General features: G+C 37.8%; 1 protein-coding gene across 1 annotated transcript in view; it reads left to right on the top strand.

Moving 5' to 3' along the window:
• EPB41L2 (erythrocyte membrane protein band 4.1 like 2) overlaps positions 1–17174 on the top strand; it is a 271001-nt gene extending 253827 nt beyond the window's left edge. Inside the window, 8 exon segments of the mRNA XM_030556298.1 lie at positions 2831–2998; positions 4354–4407; positions 4610–5170; positions 7090–7212; positions 7853–7870; positions 7872–7952; positions 10238–10318; positions 17060–17174. Of these exon segments, the coding sequence (XP_030412158.1) occupies positions 2831–2998; positions 4354–4407; positions 4610–5170; positions 7090–7212; positions 7853–7870; positions 7872–7952; positions 10238–10318; positions 17060–17167 (1194 nt within the window). The 3' untranslated portion in view covers positions 17168–17174.
• Positions 17175–18006: the final 832 nt, after the last annotated feature.

The following is an 18006-nucleotide window of genomic DNA, read 5'->3' as shown; positions in this document are numbered from 1 at the left end:
AAAGTTAACCAGATCACTTTTAAAAAAAAAATAGGTTTTTTATTGGTTTAAACATAACTTTGAGATGATGTTTAATATCTCCATATAGATCGGTATTGGTTAGCAAAGGTGTTGATCTCTGCTATCAAACTGGCTTTGAAGTTCTGAATAATTAATACTTTTTTAAAGGCAACAAAAAAAATTCAGTATAGTATATTCTATCACTGAAAACATTGTGGTATCTTTATTTGTTTAGGGTAACAGAGAAACATGTATTTCCATACCAAAATGCACTTTCTGTAATTGTTCAACACTCTACAGGGAATAAATCACAGTTGTGTGACTACTGCAGCTGTTCTGCAAATCAGTAATGCAATCAAATCTACTCCACTAGATTTAAGTGTGTTCACCTCTCTGCCTCTTTGCCCATATTTTGCAAAATGGCATTAAGCGTGTGTGTATATACCTTTAAGTCCAAGTAGAGCACTGCCATTTTCCTTACTGGGACCTGCTTCCTCTCCCACCCTGCTCCATTGAAAGTACACACTAATTAACTGTATTCTCTGTGTGTGAGAGAAATTTTACATTTGGTTAACACTATTTGTACCACCATCCTTTTGATTGCACAGCATCTGTGACTTAATATTTATGAAGGAAAACTATGGCTATAACCCTCTTATATCTTGAATGTCCAATACCATCACAGTCACTCTTCATTTTTAACCCCCCAAAAAATAAAATTCATATTGGTTTATGTTTTGTACACTTAACCCAAAGGATTGTTTGATGCTAACACAGAGTATCTACAGTGGATAAATGTTGTACAGTTTTTATATTTTGATGAAGGCTTCCAATTTTAGGTATACATTGATAATATTAAAAGTCTGCCAACCTTCTGTCCTGCCAGCTGGTCACAGTAGAGAAAACATCAGTTCTAACACTAATGCCAATCTACTTGCTTTCAAAGTATGTCTACACAGCCAAAGCTGGGCATGGGCTAGCCTACTCAAGCTTGCTTGAATATAGCTAGCACAGGTAATAACAGTGTACACAGTGTGGGTCTGCATGCAGTTGGTACAAGTCTAGCACAGATCCTGGGCACATATTTGGCTCTCTAGCTTGCATTGAAGCATGCGCTGCACTGTTTTAACTATTATTGTTAGCTGGATTTAAGGTTGCTCGGGTAGGTTAGCCTGTATACAGCTTTACTGTGTAGACAGGCACATACAACCACAAAGGTTAGAAGGGCTAAAAAATTGGTGATAGTAAACTGCAAACAAATGGTGTGCATATTTGTGTACACATACAAAACTACAGCCGGAGTATGTTTGTCAACTCTCATTCGCTGAAATAACAGCATGCTGTAGGAATACAATTTAGGGGTTAACCAGAGGGCCATGAGCCTGCTTGCCTGCACACAGGCTGAAGTCAAAAGTTCTTAAGGTCTCTGGTTATGTATATGAACTTTTTGTCTAAAGTAGCCACAAAAAAAGAAAAAAAATAATTGTCCCTGATGTGTGTCAAACACAATATTAGGGTAAAATGAATAAACTCCCATCCAAATTTGCCTTGACTACCTTGAAAATATGCTGTAATTTTACTATAGGAGTCTCTTTCTTCCTCTTTTTTTCCTTTCTCCCTCTTGCCTTATATGTGGTATGTGCAGCAACACAGTCTACTATATAAGTGTTCAGAGTCTATAATGCAAGTTCTTTGTGTCCACAGTTGTTAATAAAATATTTGCTTAAAATACAGGTTTGTCCTAAAGTGTACTTTGGGTTGATCTTGCAGCATACAAGGTCCTAAACTAGAAAGAAATTTGCTGTAGTCAATAAATACCAAATTTATTCAGCTGATAAGTTACACCAGTATCAAAATATTAATTATTGTACTGTTTTTATGTTCTCAAGCTTATACAGCACAAACTCACATTTTAAGAATAAGATTTAGCTTTTAACAGGCTATAACATCGTGGGGTATTTTTTGGGGGAGGGGGAACTGAAACAAATGAGAGATTCAGCTTTAAAAGATGGCTGCTATACAGACATTGTAATATTTTTCAAATACATAATAAAAATAGTGAACTATATCTAAATACAGATTTGTAGCATTACGTGGTAAGAACTATAGGCATTCTATAAATATCCTTAGTACTTTAAAAGAAGTATTTGGATAAATATGTATTTGCCCTATAGATGGGAGCAGCTCTAAAATTTTTAATGCTGAATTCTTGGATAAATACACATTTGATTCCTGATTAGTTATTTGTTTTTTTAAAACAGCCTTTTGAAGTTAAAGTGAACAAAATCTTTTAAAATAACCATCAAAAGTAGAAATCTGCAGTTATGCCAAGCCCTTTTTTCAGGGCTAATGCCCGAAGGGGAAACAGTGAAGGTTTTAAGAATGAATTTTAAAAAAAAAAATTCCTAATATTGAATCTGAAATTCAGTCTAAAAGAAAACTGTAGTCCTGTTCTGACAGTTGTTATGGGAAGGTTTTGTTAATCCTTCATTTTATGTTCTTTATATATATAAAATATTTACAATCTGAAATAATGTGTAAGACAGTAACTGAAGTGGGGATATATCATATTCTAACATGGCTAAATATTGTCGTTTCTTTGGTACACAGCAAGTTTTTGTCATTAAAGCCTGTCATATTGTCATATTTTTCCTTTTAAGGGACACATTTTAGTTTTTTCTTTGATCTTGTAGAATTATTTCAGAATCAAATCCTTCTGTGTGTGCTATTTGTTTTCTTTCTTGCCTAACCTCTCCTTTCTTCTGTAGATCATTGCTGTTGTGTCTCGCACTATTTTAATTCTTTGCTTTCCATTTTATAACTTGTCTAGAGCCTAGAAGAGGAAATAACGTCAATTTTATTTAGTAAAGAGGGCTTTTCCACTAGCATGAAATCTACCTTCACTTCATCCACCGCACGGACAGCAGAGGGCACTGTTGTGAAAGATAATGTACCTTCTGAAATGCTTTCTGCCTCACCCTTCTTACAACTGCCTGAGGTGCTTTTTTGCTTTATTTCCCCACTATAATGTCAACATACACAGAAATGAGTATTCGCTAACATGTCAGATAAAATTTGATGCATACATTTATCATCTAGTAATTAAACAGGTTGCCCTATTTGACGCCATGTGTCCCTAAGAAAATATGTATATTATATTATTTTATATAAATGACTAAATATAGAAGAGAAATAGATTAACCACAAATACAAACTAGGTTAAGTTTACTGTTAAAATTTCGACCTAGACGAACAAAACCAAAAATTTACATGAAAACTTTTTATTCAATCCCATTGTGTCAAAGCAGTCCAACAAATCTTAACTTCTATTAGGGTGAAGGAGTATCACTTGGTGAACTAGAAGCTTAATCCTCTATTCTTTGCATTCGCAAAATATCACTTGATTCCCATTTTTGATTCCCCAGGAGAGCTGGATCAGGGCCTGTACATACTGCAGTTGGTAAACAAAACAGGATTAAGTCACAGATGGTGTGCTGGTTTTAATGATATTTTTGCTTTTGTGCATTTGATCCTGAACATTGCTTTAGTGTATTTTTTTGTTTAATTTTCATGGCTATTTAAATCTGATAATTCTTTTCACATAATATGACAATACACGCATACTCATCACAAATTGTTTTGTTATGGCACAAATGCTAATAGAATTTCTTTAATCTCACATGAGATTTTAATAGGGTCCTCTTGGTAATCTTGAACAATGGTCCCTTTGACATTCTCACATCAGAGTATTCTAAAAGTTCTCATTTTGATATTCTATTGCAATTTATAAGATTATTGAAAGGATCTGCCAAATTCCTTAAATCAACAGACCAAATAAAGTCCAGTCATCAAAACATTTATAAATACAAGAGGGGGGGGGGTGAGAGAGAGAGGATAAACTGACATTGGAATAGTGTGTGAAGACTTTTTTCTTTGTTTTGTTTGATGACTGATTTAACTATTTTTGCAGTAAATAATTGATTGCCCCAGTAGGAAGCAGCCTTGGCTGATGTTTATGCTTCTGTTCCAAATCTTTTTGGTAAAGATCTTACATGATTCCAATGGTATCCAAAACCTTAAAAAGGTTTTACAAACTAGATTAAAGAATTGCTTGTCGAAAACAGACAACTGTAAATTCTGTGTGGATCTTGAATCAAACAGTTATACCCACAGAGTTATCAGAATGCATACATTTTAAAACTCTTTTAATGCAAACAGTACTGTCATCAATAAGAGTTAATGAAAGAGTGTCTGCATGTTTTGTCTACGAGATGTTAAATGTTTGTGTCATCTGTCATCTGTTGTTTAAAACACGTATTGATTTGTGTCCTCTGGTTGCTTTTTGTTTCACAGAAACTTCCTTCCAGAGCAGAAGGGCCTTGCACTGGAGCCAGCGATGCTGATAAGGTTCTACTGATTTTTCCATAGTTAACTCGGGTCTGACATTTCTGATCCATCTTCATTCTTTCTTTCCTTTTTTCAGTTAACCATCACAGTCACCTTTGTTCTCTACATGACATGAACCAGCCATCAGTTCATTTTGTTTTCATCATTTTGATTTATTCATACACTGTATTTCTGTTTTTATTCATCCGTGTTTTTTGTGCAGAGTTCACATGAGACTCTGAACGTAGTGGAGGAGAAGAAGCAGGCAGAGGTGGGGATAGAAGAGACTGTAGTCATAGACGAAATCAACAGAGGGAAAATGCAAGCTGTCACTGGTGCTGGGGAGACCTGTAAGGTGGAACATGCATCAAAAAAGGACTCTTCTTCATTGTCATCAGATAGCAGCAGCAACAGCAGCAGTAGTGAGAGTGAGGATGAAGTGGTGGGAGGAGTATCAGCCCATCACAGGGCAGCTGAGGACATCATAAGAGAAGAACAAGAAGAAAATGAAGATGCCAAAAGAAAGGAGGAGTGTGCAACAAAAGTAATACAGAGTGTGGAAACTGTACAAGAAGGCAGTATAGTAACAGTTGAGCACACGCAAGTTACAGTGAAGGCTTTGGCCCAGGAAAATGTGGTTGCCATAAAAACTGCAGAGAAGAATGTAATGGAAGAGGAGAAGCAAGACCTGAGAGCAGAAGATGAGGAAGAACAGCTCAGAATAAACGGAGACGTGTCTCATGTTGACATTGATGTTGTGCCACAAATAATTTGTTGTTCTGAGGTAAATGGTAGCACAGCTTGAGAACTAGATTATATAGAGATATTATATTCCTTGGGGTGGAAATATACCTGCCTTTCTTCTTCTTCTCTTGTTCTCCCAACTCTTCAGGTGTTCACCAAGTTTCAGATCTTATGGAAAGGGGATACCACTGATGAGCAGTGAAACTCTGCCTCCTTCAGTTATGGTTTCTGGCTTTTTGCTGGAATGAATAGGAATTGCCCAGTAAAGCAAACCTTCCTACGACTGTACCATCTCTTTTTTCCCTTTATTACATAATTTTTACTTTTATTTGAATGTCTTTAATGTTTTCAAGTCTTGTCTGTTTTGTTGTCTGTTTTTGACACCCCCATGACTTGTAGATATCGTTAGAAAGTTATTTAAATTATATATGCTAAAAACAATTTTTCTCAGCTTTTTTCAGTTTTTTCTTACTATCCACAGATTTTTCTTTCTCTAGATCTTCTTATTTTGAAAGCAGTGTCTGGAATCTATATTGATACAAATTGCTGGGAGTGGTAAGAGCACCTGCAGTTAAGGCAGGTTAGGCAGTAAGGGGATGACACACCTATTGTTGCTTTATAGCAGCCTCCTCTAGTACCAGTAGACTTGTGGAAGCATGGATTGGCTCCAGAAGGAATCATGGCCGTAGGTTTTAGCACAGAAACAGGTTTAATGAGGTTAATGATTAGATGGACCTTTGGGGGAGGAAGAGTAAAGTGGAATGTAGAGGACCATGTACAGATGGTAAACTCTGTGAAGCTTTGGCCACTGGAGAATTCTTTGTGGTGTCACCCTTCAGTCATTTAAGGTTTTTCCTCATTGTACTTGGCTCCAGTTGAAGACCAGTTTAGAAATTGTTCTAAAGACATCCCATACTTCTCTTCTTGAGATCACCTTATTTCCCTCTTTTATGTGAATAGTCACAATTGTTCCTATGGTTAAGAATGTGAGTAAACTATCTTCTCCAAGGTTATATTGGGCTCCACACATGCTTTCTAAGACTGTAATCAAAAGAGGCCAAATCTTTAGGGGTATTAAGGCACTTAAAGATACATATAGATGCTTTGTGGGATTTTCAGAAGCACCTTGCTGCCTAACTCCCATTGATTTCAATTAGAATTGGTATCTAGGTTCTTTTGAAAATCTGACTAGGTGTCTAATCTGGTCCATCATGTCTAAGACCATTACAGTTTCTACTGACTTGCAGAGTTCTAGTTTGTCATTGCTTTTTGGTTCCCAAGCAGAGAATGCTACTGAAAAAATATCTACTACAACAAGGGCTAAAATGGCTTTTTAAAGTTTGCTTTCAGAGGAAAATAGTTGGTACCTAAACCTGATTCTAGACATGTAGTTTAGCTATATGTTGTTTAAAATCCATAGACAGTAGGTTTGTCTACTCCAGAAGTTGCTTACATTAAAAAATAAAATTAAACTTTAGAAATGCTTAGAAAATATTGCAAGTTTTTATCCACTGTTAGGGATATGTGTCAAATATTGTAGTGACTTCATTCTCCATTTTTAATACAAGGCTTATTTTATGTAACACTGGCAACATTTGTCTGATGGAAGAAACTGTAGCTGAACTAAGATTCTCCCACTGATAGTCCTTCACACGTTTTTAGATAGACATCTGAAGAAGTATTGAAGTGATGATGATCTGGTTTCGGTGTCTGCTACTGGCTAAGACATGAAACTCAGATCTCCTGTGATTCTTGTAGAGGGGGTATTGATGGGCTGGTGTGTTGTTTGTTTTTTTATTTTTCTCATAGTGGTTTTTGTGTGTATATGTGGGAGACATTCTTAAGATATATTCTATCACTACTGTATTTTGTGTTTTTGTTCTATTTCATCTTAGCCCACTATGCAAATCTTTGGTTTATGTCCCTTGGATTGATATTACCCTATCTCTTCTACCACAGCCTCCGGTAGTAAAGACCGAGATGGTGACCATTTCAGATGCCACACAGAGAACAGAAATCTCCACCAAGGAAGTCCCAATTGTTCAAACAGAGACTAAAACTATCACATATGAATCTCCACAGGTACAGGAGCCATGTGATTTGGAATATCATTTATAATGCTGTTTACAGGTTGGCCTTTATGATCAACTCCAAATTTAAGAGATATGATAACATGTTAATTTTTTTTACAAATCAACACTTCCCTATAGTGGCACTGATTATTTTGTTAGCGTGGAACCATTTTAAAATGACTCTTAAGTAGACAGAAGAGCAAGTATCATTCTAACATTAAAGGTTTGGGTTTTTAAAAAATCAGATAGAATAGGATCTGAAAATGTATGGGTTAAGAGATCTGACTCAACTCACCTCTGAGCTCCCCAAAGGAAAGAATAACTTTGATTATAATTTTGTCCACAAAGGGCATGTTAAAATGGTTGGTGTGATTCAGCAAACCAGTTAGCTTTTATTCTAGAGTCATCTAATGTGGATCAAACCTGTGTTTGTCTTCATATGGTCATTCTGTTTGCCAGCAAAACCATGCAGGCAGCATGGGGTACAGAACACAGACGTTTCTGTTCCAAAAGCACTCTTCCACTTGAACTAAAGTAGTATGTAGGTATTAGTAGTGAACGTTGCATTAACTGCGTTTTGTTAAGCCACAAGTTTTAAATCCCTAGGCATGAAAATGCAACTCTTGTTTTTCTTTTCCAACTGTCTACAGTTTGATGGCAGTGCAAGTTGGTGATGCTGGTGTTCTGTTGAGTGCACAGACTATAATGTCTGAATCAGTTTCTACAACTACAACCACACATATCACTAAGGTAAACTGACAACTTCTCTGTGCATTAAAAAATAGCCCTGTCAAAATGTACATTGGTTCCTTCAAAATGATTACTCCTCACAAATCACTGAACAAATTTGGTATTTAAAATGGATCATGCCATTCCAGTTCTGGGCTAAATTGATTTCCCTAAAACAAGTCTTAGTGCAATATCACAGATGAAATCAGGAAGGAGAACTGGGGAAGAGAGAGAGAATTATAATCAGAGTTTGCAGTACCTGCAGCTGATGTTACTTCTGGTTTTGTGAGTTTTGGGGACACAGTTTAGCACCCAGCCTTTACTGACTCTGTTCCTCTCACTACTTGATTATCTTTGCTGGAGGTTCTGCCAGATGAAGGGGTAATTAATGTGACTGAGCTCTGTAGAAACCCCACTAATGGAGTCAGCTCAGGGGATATGCTGAAACAACTTATCTCCTGGCTTCATTCCTCTTTACTCATCCTCTCTTGGGACTGCATTGATCAGTTTTTGTTACCTTTCTGAGCAGATTCTTCTACTGGGGACTTTGTGCCTTGGATTACTTTAGAAATTGGCATATGCCCGGGCTGAATCAAGTCCTGAATGTTCAGCATTCAGAGAAAGTCAAGAAGCTCAAAGTCAGCAAGAAGTTGGGTCTATTTCCATTTCTGTCCTATGTGACACTTTTTCAGCTGAAAAATGTGTTATTTTTCCTGAATGGTGAATAAACATGTTTTTGTTTTTAAAAGAGACATGCAAACAGAGTAACTGAATTCTGATGATTTTCTAATGCAGTTCTAGAAGGAAAAACCTCAGGAAGGACTCCAGTTTATGGTGAAACAAAAAAGAGGGGAAGTGAAAGGTGCACAGTAAATTTTATTTCAAGATAAGATTCTTATTAGATAGTAATTCAATGCTCATAATGGAATATCCCAAAGAGAGCAAAATATATTCACAGAATAGGTCATGAGCGAAGGATGTTGGAAATTGTCCAGTGAAAGTCACCAAAAAATAAACTCTGAACTAAGGATTTAAGACTAAGTGTCTTATCAGAAAGTTTTTAGTGAGCAGCTCCTCTTCAACTTCCTGTTGCTTTTAGACTCCTTCAGCACCATCAGACTCTTGAAAAGACATTGTGGAATAAAATGCCACCTCTGTTCCAATAGAAAAATTCATTCTCTTGTCAAGTGTACAGATGGAGTTAAAAAACCTGTTAAGAGAATATCCTTTAATTGAAAGGAACCATATTTTTAAATTAAATTAGATGATACTTTGTCAGCCAGGAGGTCAAAGAGAAATATGGAAGAGCCATCTGATAGTAAATTTGCAACATCGCCATTAACAGCCTCTTTATAATTACAGTAAATTGTGGCCTTGGATTCCAATAGTCTAGGCACTTTCCAGTGTTGGCTCAAATTTGCATCCAGAATTTTTAATTCATCTGTTTTGAAAATACAGAAACTGCCAAAAGGATTTTAATCTTCCTATGGAATTCTCAAAGGACTCAGACTGGAATTATTTCCAGTATATCTTATAACTCATTTCTCTTATTAATGCAAAAGAAATTGACTTAAAATTTTGTACCTCCAATCTCAGTGTTGTTCTTGATTGCTGTATGGAAATCTTTCGTAACTGTCTTCAAAGAATTATTGGTTTATAATATTCTCAGAGGAAGAACTTAATCTCATCTCTGGCGAAATACTTATATAAAATACAATTTTATCATCTATAGTATCTTCTGTACAAACTGTTTCCCAAAATGCCTTAAGCATTAAATAGAGACAAAAATGAAGTTTTCATCTGAGATTTGAAATCAGATGGTTAATTGATGAGGCAGAAAGATGCACGAAGGCTGGAACTGCAGACGAGAGAGAATCTTGCACCGATAATGGTGAGATTGTGTCGAGAACAGATGAGCTGAGACGCAGTAGTTAAGGAAGTTTCAGGAAACTTGTCACTCACCAAGACCCAAATGATGACTAAGAAGATTGGAACCCTGATCTAACAGCCCCATTTCCATATCTCTCCAAATCTGATCTCAGATAATGTCTTAGGGCCTTCTCTTTGGGTTGATGTTCTTGGGCAACTTCCTGTTGGACATCACTGCTAAACAGTTAACCATAAGCAAGAAAGGATGATTAGATGTAGGACCAAGAATCTGTATCACTAACTGCAACCCTTTCACACCAGCTCTCAGTTCCCACTTGTGCACTGGAGAGTAGGAGTAGATGTACTTTATGATTCTCCCTCCTTACCTATATGGATTCATTTAAAAGATGAATTTCTTTGTTTTGTGCCATCTGTAGACAGTAAAAGGTGGAATATCAGAAACAAGGATTGAGAAGCGCATTGTTATCACTGGAGATGCAGATATTGACCATGACCAGGTGAGTATATATGCCATTCCCTTTTACAGAATGCCATCCATGTCCCTCTAAGAATTGTGCAATACAGAAAAGGAAGAGCTCAGCAGAATTCATAAGAGCAAGTAGATTCTGAGAATATCAGTTCCATCAACTAGTTATGCTATCATATGTATTTCCTGGGAGGATCCTCAGTCTTCTAAGTGATGATGCAAGTTTTGATGAATATTAGGACACCAAGATCTTTCCTTTAATATCAAGGGAAACTAATATTTCATAGTGTATTCATGTATATTAGCAATACATTAAGCATAGTACTCAATTGTGGATTCCTTTGGAATCTTGCACAGATAAATAATCTTTATTAGCACTGTGTACCGAAAACCAAGCATCATTTTTTCATGCTCACAAGAGAGGGTTAGAATATTGTTTCACCTGTCCCATACAAAAAAAAGATGTTGAAAAGTGGAGAACCGGAAAATCAGAAAAATGCAATTATTTGTCCCTTGGATGTGATTGCTCAGATTATTTGCATAACTTTTCATTTAAGAGGCGATGGTGACAAGCTGAAACAAAAAATTATCACTGAGTTATTTAGGCAAGAAAGTCTGCACTTTACATGATGTTGCAGTGGAGCCAGTTTCTAAATTGATGGGAGGTATACAAATCAACAATTAGGGATTTAATTTTCACTTCTTAATTGTAATGTACTGAGGACTCTGAGTAAATTTAATTTCAGATTTTGATGTGCCTGTAGTAAGTGGCTCATGACAAGTTCAATCTCTCCTTGAAGCTTGTAATTAAATGCCAGAGCTGTTTAGCATTAGGCATGAGTTATATCTACCTTGAAATGTATTTAATACATTTGAGACATCTGAAAAGGTCAGACAATATCTTAGCTTTAATAAAACTCCAAGTCCTCCTCTTATACTGAAATGAACAGTACAAAGCAGAAAAATAAGTTGTAAGTATTGACTACACAGTACATTTTTGTATTAAAGTTCACCATGATATTTAGCTTATGACAAATTATAGATTCCTCTACCATTGACTCTGCAAAGCATCTGTAAAGTTCATAATACCAACAAACTTATACTATGGAGATTGATTCTTTCTTGACTGTTGGCATTGTACAATAACACCTCACTTAACATTGTAGTTATCTTCCTGAAAAATGCAACTCTAAGTGAAACGTTGTTAAGCAAATCCAATTTCCCCATAATAATTAATGTAAATATGCGGGAATTAGGTTCCAGGGATTTTTTTTTTCTTTTTGCCAGACAAAAGGCATTATATACATTTAAAACAATTTTTAAACAAGCAATTTAATACTGCTCTGGGGGGAGTAGTGTGCACGTGCTGTGTGTTTACAAACATACTGTACATACAGTACAGTACTATAGTTGGAAGGTTCTCCTGCCTTACCCTACACAGGCACAGCCCACTAACGCTGGAGATGAGGTAGGCAAGGAGGCTGAAGGTGCTGTAGGCTATTAGAAGCATGTTGTGCAGCAGCTTTCCTTACTCTGCAAGCACCGGGATGGGGGGGCTCAACCCTCAGCCCCCCCTTTTCCCCCAAGCCCCCATCCTTGACCTGCCTCTTCTCCCCCCCATCTCCTCCCCCTTTACTTCCCACGCTGCGTCCTCGCTCTTCCCCCATCCCTCCCCTGCCTTCTAAATGCCATAAGCAAGCTGATTGCCGCCGGCAGGAGGCAAGGGAGGGAATGGGGAGGCGCGCTGAGTCCTCGCTCCTCCCCCCTCCCTCCTGCCTGGGGCAATTAGCTGGCTTGCAGTGTTTAGGGGGCGGGGGGGGAGAAGCAAGTACTCAGCACGCAAGCTTCCCCTCTCTCTTCCCCCCCCCCCGCCTGCTGCCCAGGGCAATCAGCTGGCTTGTGGCATTGGGGAGGGAGGGGGAGCCTGCGTGCTGAGTCTTTGCTCCTGCCCCCGAAATGCCACAAGCCAGCTGATTGCTGCGGGGGGGGTACACGCTGATCCGTGGGGTCTGCCAGTGGGCAGGAGGTGCTGTGAGGAGAGGGGGGCATAGGGAAGCTGCCAGCTGTGGAGAAAGCAGGCAGCTAAATGACATAAGAGTGAAGCATTGAACAACTTTAAGTGAGCATGTTCCCTAATTGATCAGCAACGTAACAATAAAACAACATTAACCAGGGCTACTTAAACTGAAGAGTTACTGTACATCACTGCTGTAGAGGATGAGGAAGTTGTCAAACATGATTGGAACCAGAGCGGCTGCAGCTGAGAGATTTACTGAGTGAATGGACTTCAAGGTTCTACCAAAGTGAGGTGTAGGAAGCCAGACCTGTTCTCCTAAGACACTGTTTCTCCACAAGGGATACAAGTACCACAGGGGTATGTGTGCACAGAGGTCTTTTGGGGGTACATCAACTCATCTCGATATTTGCCTGGTTTTACAACAGGCTACATAAAAAGCATTAGCAAAATCGGTACAAACTAACATTTCATACAGAAAATTACTTGTTTATACTGCGATATATACACTGAAATGTAAGTACAATATTTATATTCCAATTTCTTTATTTTATAATGATGTGGTAAAAATGAGAAAGTCAGCAATTTTTCAGTAATAGTGTACAAAAAATTAACTTTTGTATTTTTATGTCCGATTTTGTAAGCAAGTAGTTTTTAAGTGAGATGAAACTTGGGGTACGCAAAACCAATCAGACTCCTGAAAGGGGTTCAGTAGTCTGGAAAGGTTGAGAGCCACTGCCCTAAGAGGTACATTTCAGTGGGACTAAAGGGATCTAAGGTGTAGTTTGCCCTGTAGCCATGACAATCACCTAAAACATTTTATAAGTATCATATGCCCCTCATATACAGTTGTGAGTATCAGCACCTTCTTGTCAACTGTTGACCTTGATTGCATTGGCCTCATTAGCACTACAAAAGTAATTTTCCCTCTTTTGATGTTCGCCCCTTCTTGTCAACTGTTGAGAATAAGCCACTTACACCTTAACTGAATTGGCCTCGTTAGCACTGAATCCCCACTTAGTAAGGCAACTCATCTTTTCATGTATTGATATATAAAAATATAGTAAACTGTGTGTGTGCTGTTTACTGTATTTTTCACTCCATGCATCCGATGAAGTGGGTTTTAACCCAGGAAAGCTTATGCCCAAATAAATTTGTTAGTCTCTAAGGTGCCACAAGGACTCCTCATTGCTTTTGTTGATACAGACTAACATGGCTACCATTCTGAAACTTGTCATCATAATTTGTGTCAAGGTACTGTTCCTGTATCAATGCAAACTTTTACTCTCACGAGCTCCCAAAGGAAAAATTAGAGGTGCCAAAAGCAAGTTGAGCCATGTCATTAACATGACTAGGAACCAAGGGGCTGCAGCCCAGAGATCCACTCTGAGTGACTGGACTTCAAGATTCCACCAAAGTGTGGTGTAGGAAGCCAGGCCCGTTTTCCTAAAGGGGACACTCAGAAGGATTAAAGGGATCGAAGGTGTAGTTTACTTTGCCCTGTAGCCATGACAATCACTTAGACAGGCTGGCCCCTTAAATACTATTACACAGTGCTGCTTAAAATGCAAACTAATAATAAAATTGTCAGGTTTAAGAGATGACAGCAAGCACCAAGCTGTACTAATGAAGCATTCCCTTGTGGGTCCACAAATTTTCTTAATAAGACTCTCTTTAATCAGTGCATCTCCTTTAACCTTGGCATTCTTTCTTGGCCTTCCAATCTCCCTTCACAGTTCTGTTTATTTCCTCTCCCCCCATTATCCTATTAGTTTAAGAAATGGTACTCTTCAACCCCCTTGTGCTCCAAGCTAAGATGATTACTTTGCTGCACCCTGTATTCTTTTTAGGGTTCAGTATAGTTTGTTAGACTGTTTGTCATTAAATATGGATTTATTACTGTTATGAAACTGTATCTCCAGCTCTTGTCGTCTACTTGGTTCTTTGGCATCTTCTCTTGGTTCACTCACTGCAGCTGCATAGCAACACAGCTAAGTCAGGTAGGACATCATTGCCCATGACTCTTGACTGAGATCAAGCGTGGTATGTAGATGCCAAAAACTCTTTTGCATGGTGTATGTTTCCTTTGAGGTTGCAGGTGTGTTTCTCCTCTGAAACTGAGTGAGTGCAAGTCGAGACTGAGTAACTGCAAGGCTCACCTGCAGCAATATATCTCTTAATAAAACAAGATTTATTAAAAACAGAGAACAGAGTAAATAGAAACAATTTACTTAACATCTAGAATTAAGTTTCACCTTAGCTAAACTAATTAAGATACTTTTTAGCTTAGTTACAGAAAAAAAGAGGTTTCAGAGTGATAGTCGTGTTAGTCTGTATCAGCAAAAAGAACGAGGAGTCCAGAGACAGCAAAGCACATCTCCCTATAGCTTCACTTGTTTTTCAAGCCTTTGGTATTTGGAATTCATTATTATATTACATAAGGGTCACCTTCCCAAAAGGTATTTTCCATCAGACTGACCCTATTTCACTTGGAGTCTCCCTTTTCATAAGCCACACGTATCGCACTTTCATGGCTTGGTATGCAAATTTCTGCCTAATCCATCGAGTTAATTTGGTCTTTGTTGAGACTATCCATTCTTCTTGGGCAAAAGTAGTTCAGTGTGTCTGAGAGCAGCTTTTCTTAATTTAATACACACCTTCCTTGTCCCTTAGTTAGTATATATCAATTTATTGACAAACTACATTATTTGTCAAGTTACTTCAAAACATCTTGCATGAAGGAGTGAGAGTAATATGGCCTTCTAGGTTTCATTTAACATCACTTGATACTATCTGCTTCCTTTGTTGCATGCTATCCCACTTCAAATTGTTTTCCCCCTAACGTAATACCAAATGATATCAGTCAGTTTAGGATTAATTTCACCCATTTTCTTCCTCTCCCAGAATGTAAGTCACTGGTACTGTGGCAGTGTTTTTCCAAGATTATGAGGAGGTGAGGACCCTCAAAACAGGAAAATTTGATAAACTAAAGGAAATGTATCTTAATAGTTTCAGTATTCCTGTAAATTAAAGGTGAGGGGTAAGATTTTGTGGAAAGGAATGTATGGGTGTTTGATAACAAGTGTGGTCCAGTTACCATATGATAAAACTTCGAGGACCCCAAAAGAAGCTTATTTTTTAGCACTCTGTACATCCCCACTTTGTTCTGCAAAACTTCTTCCAACAGTCAAGAACTGGTGACCTTCTGTGACTATTTGTTTTTTGAAGCCTTGCTAAAATATTAGTGCCTTTCTTGCAGAATTACTATATACTGTGTACCCAGAAATTTCAAACTTGAGACTCTTTGAATGGGGATAGGAGGAAGTACTCCCCAGTGTGTGATTTCCCTGCTGGTTTTCCCAGTGTACCTACAGCTAAAGACATATGTCATGGTGACTGTCCTATCATGCTGGCTTTCCAGTGTGAATATTGATGTAAAGTACAGACTCGTTTTAGGTTTGCTGCATTCAAAGTGTTCCCTAGTTAAAAACTATTTGGAATTTAGTAAGTGCCCCGATTATCTTTTTGTACACTTGAATTTTCCCTTTTATCTAGTGGTTTGGGACTCCCCAATATGAGAGTGAAGGCTATTAAGTGATGGCAAATAAGGAAATAATCACTAATGACTCTAAGTACCAGAGGGGTAGCCGTGTTAGTTGGGATCTGTAAAAAGCGGCTAAGAGCTCTATGGCACCTTGTAGACTAACATGCAGCTGACAAAGTGGGTATTTACCCACGAAAGTTTATGCTCCAATACTTCTCTTAGTCTATAAGGTGCCACAGGACTCTTTGCCACTTTTTAATGAATCTAAGCAATTAGTACTCAAATGAAACGGAACAATACTAGAAATTTCACACCTGAAAATATTATTTTTCAGGAGAAACCAATAAAAGAGTATAACCTCATTGTCTGCTCTCTGTAATCTTTGGAGTTAATCTGCAAAATCATATCACAAATTTCAAAAGTGGGGAAATTATTATATGTAATAAGATTCCCATATTGTGCATTCTGTTAGGTAAACACATGAGTCTGCTTTCTATTGCTAGTCTGCAGCTGGTCAAAAGCTTACAGTCTCTTTCATTTCCTTATTCAGCTGCTCTCCTTTCCTCAGAATCATGAAATCATCTCCTCAAGATGTCTTTCACCCAACTTCCCTTTCACTTCCAGAGTCACAAACAATTCCTCCCAGTTAGAATCAAGTTTAAAATGGCAGCTCCCCGGGTTATTTCCTCCTCCTTCTGAAACAAGAAGTTGTCCCTATTACATTCCAAGAATGTGTTTGTTTTTTCCATATTGCATTTCCAACAGATATCTGGGTAATTACTACCAGATCTTGTGTGTTGGATATTTGTGGTGTTCTAGAAATGCCTCATCCCCTGCTTCCTCCTGATATGGTGGTCTATATGCTCTGCCATAATGTTGCTCCTGTTTTCTCCTCTTTTATCTTCCTCAGTGTGAGGGAATGGATTAGATGAACTCTCAAGGTCCCTTTCAGCCCTGCACTGTATGATTCTCTGAACCAGAATATAAATCTGTTAGATTGATGAAGGGTATTTTTATCTAGTTTCCAGCATTGGACAGAAAAGGAGAGTTTTCTCTTCAGTTTCCTTTCCTGATTTCCTTTAGACTCAGGAGCTTCAGTCCTGTATAACTGTGTGATTAAATGGTATAATGTGTTGTCATTAGCCCGTCATTCCAGGGCACTTCTTAATTTCACTCTGCCATTGTTCAACTAAATCTTTCCAATATGTTTGTAGGCACTGGCACAAGCAATCAAAGAAGCCAAAGAGCAGCACCCTGACATGTCTGTCACGAGGGTAGTGGTGCATAAAGAAACTGAACTTGCTGAGGAAGGCAAGGAGTAAGGTCAAGGTAAGGAAGCCTGCAACATCAAGTAAAATAGTACAACTAGGCCTGAGATATCTTCATTGGCCTTTATTCCTCACAATTGCCCTTTACATACAGCATAGTTTGAAAAGTTGCTTCATCTTTCTTTAATACACCCATACTTTTTTGGTAATAGATGCTTTTTTAAAATAAGCATACACTTATCTATAGTGCGTATCACTGAAAACTGGCACATTGGAGCAGTCATTTATAATCCCAAGTGTACAGTGCGGTTTTATCTAAAATCCAATCTGAAACTCATTCTCCATTTAAATTTCATGGAGAAATTTAGGTTATATTCCCATAAAAATATCCACCAATTTTGTCACAAAGTCCTGTTATGGCATTTATTCTGACATCCCATCATGTTACCTTAGTATGTTTCAGGAAACACAACTCAGGCAAAGTCTGCAAAGTATGAAATATGAAGCAAACTCCCTACTCACCTGTATGTTTGTACACTTTTTTCATACCTGCCTTATGTTTAGGGTTCCGTTGTTTGAACAGTTACTGTATTGATATGGAGACCATGTACAGTCCTGCAGTCATGAAGGGGTTCTACTCTCTGTTCCTGAATCAGATGCAGTCAATTATTTCACCATCTTAACATTCTGAAATGGTTAACCTTTTCTCCCCAGCCCAGGAAGGAATTAAATGAAATTTTGTAGTCTAATCAATTATTGCAATTATAAAATTGCACTTGTTACAGATAACGGGTTCGTTATTTAGGCAGCTGCTTAGAGTTAATTAAGGAGATGAAATCGGTAAAACACAAACTTTGAGCTTTAGTTAATACAAACTACTATAATTGGAAATA

This window comes from Gopherus evgoodei, chromosome 3, assembly GCF_007399415.2.
Source record: "Gopherus evgoodei ecotype Sinaloan lineage chromosome 3, rGopEvg1_v1.p, whole genome shotgun sequence".
Lineage (NCBI taxonomy): Eukaryota > Metazoa > Chordata > Testudines > Testudinidae > Gopherus > Gopherus evgoodei.
Note: the sequence above shows the minus strand (reverse complement) of the source record. Positions and strands in the feature narration are given on the sequence as shown.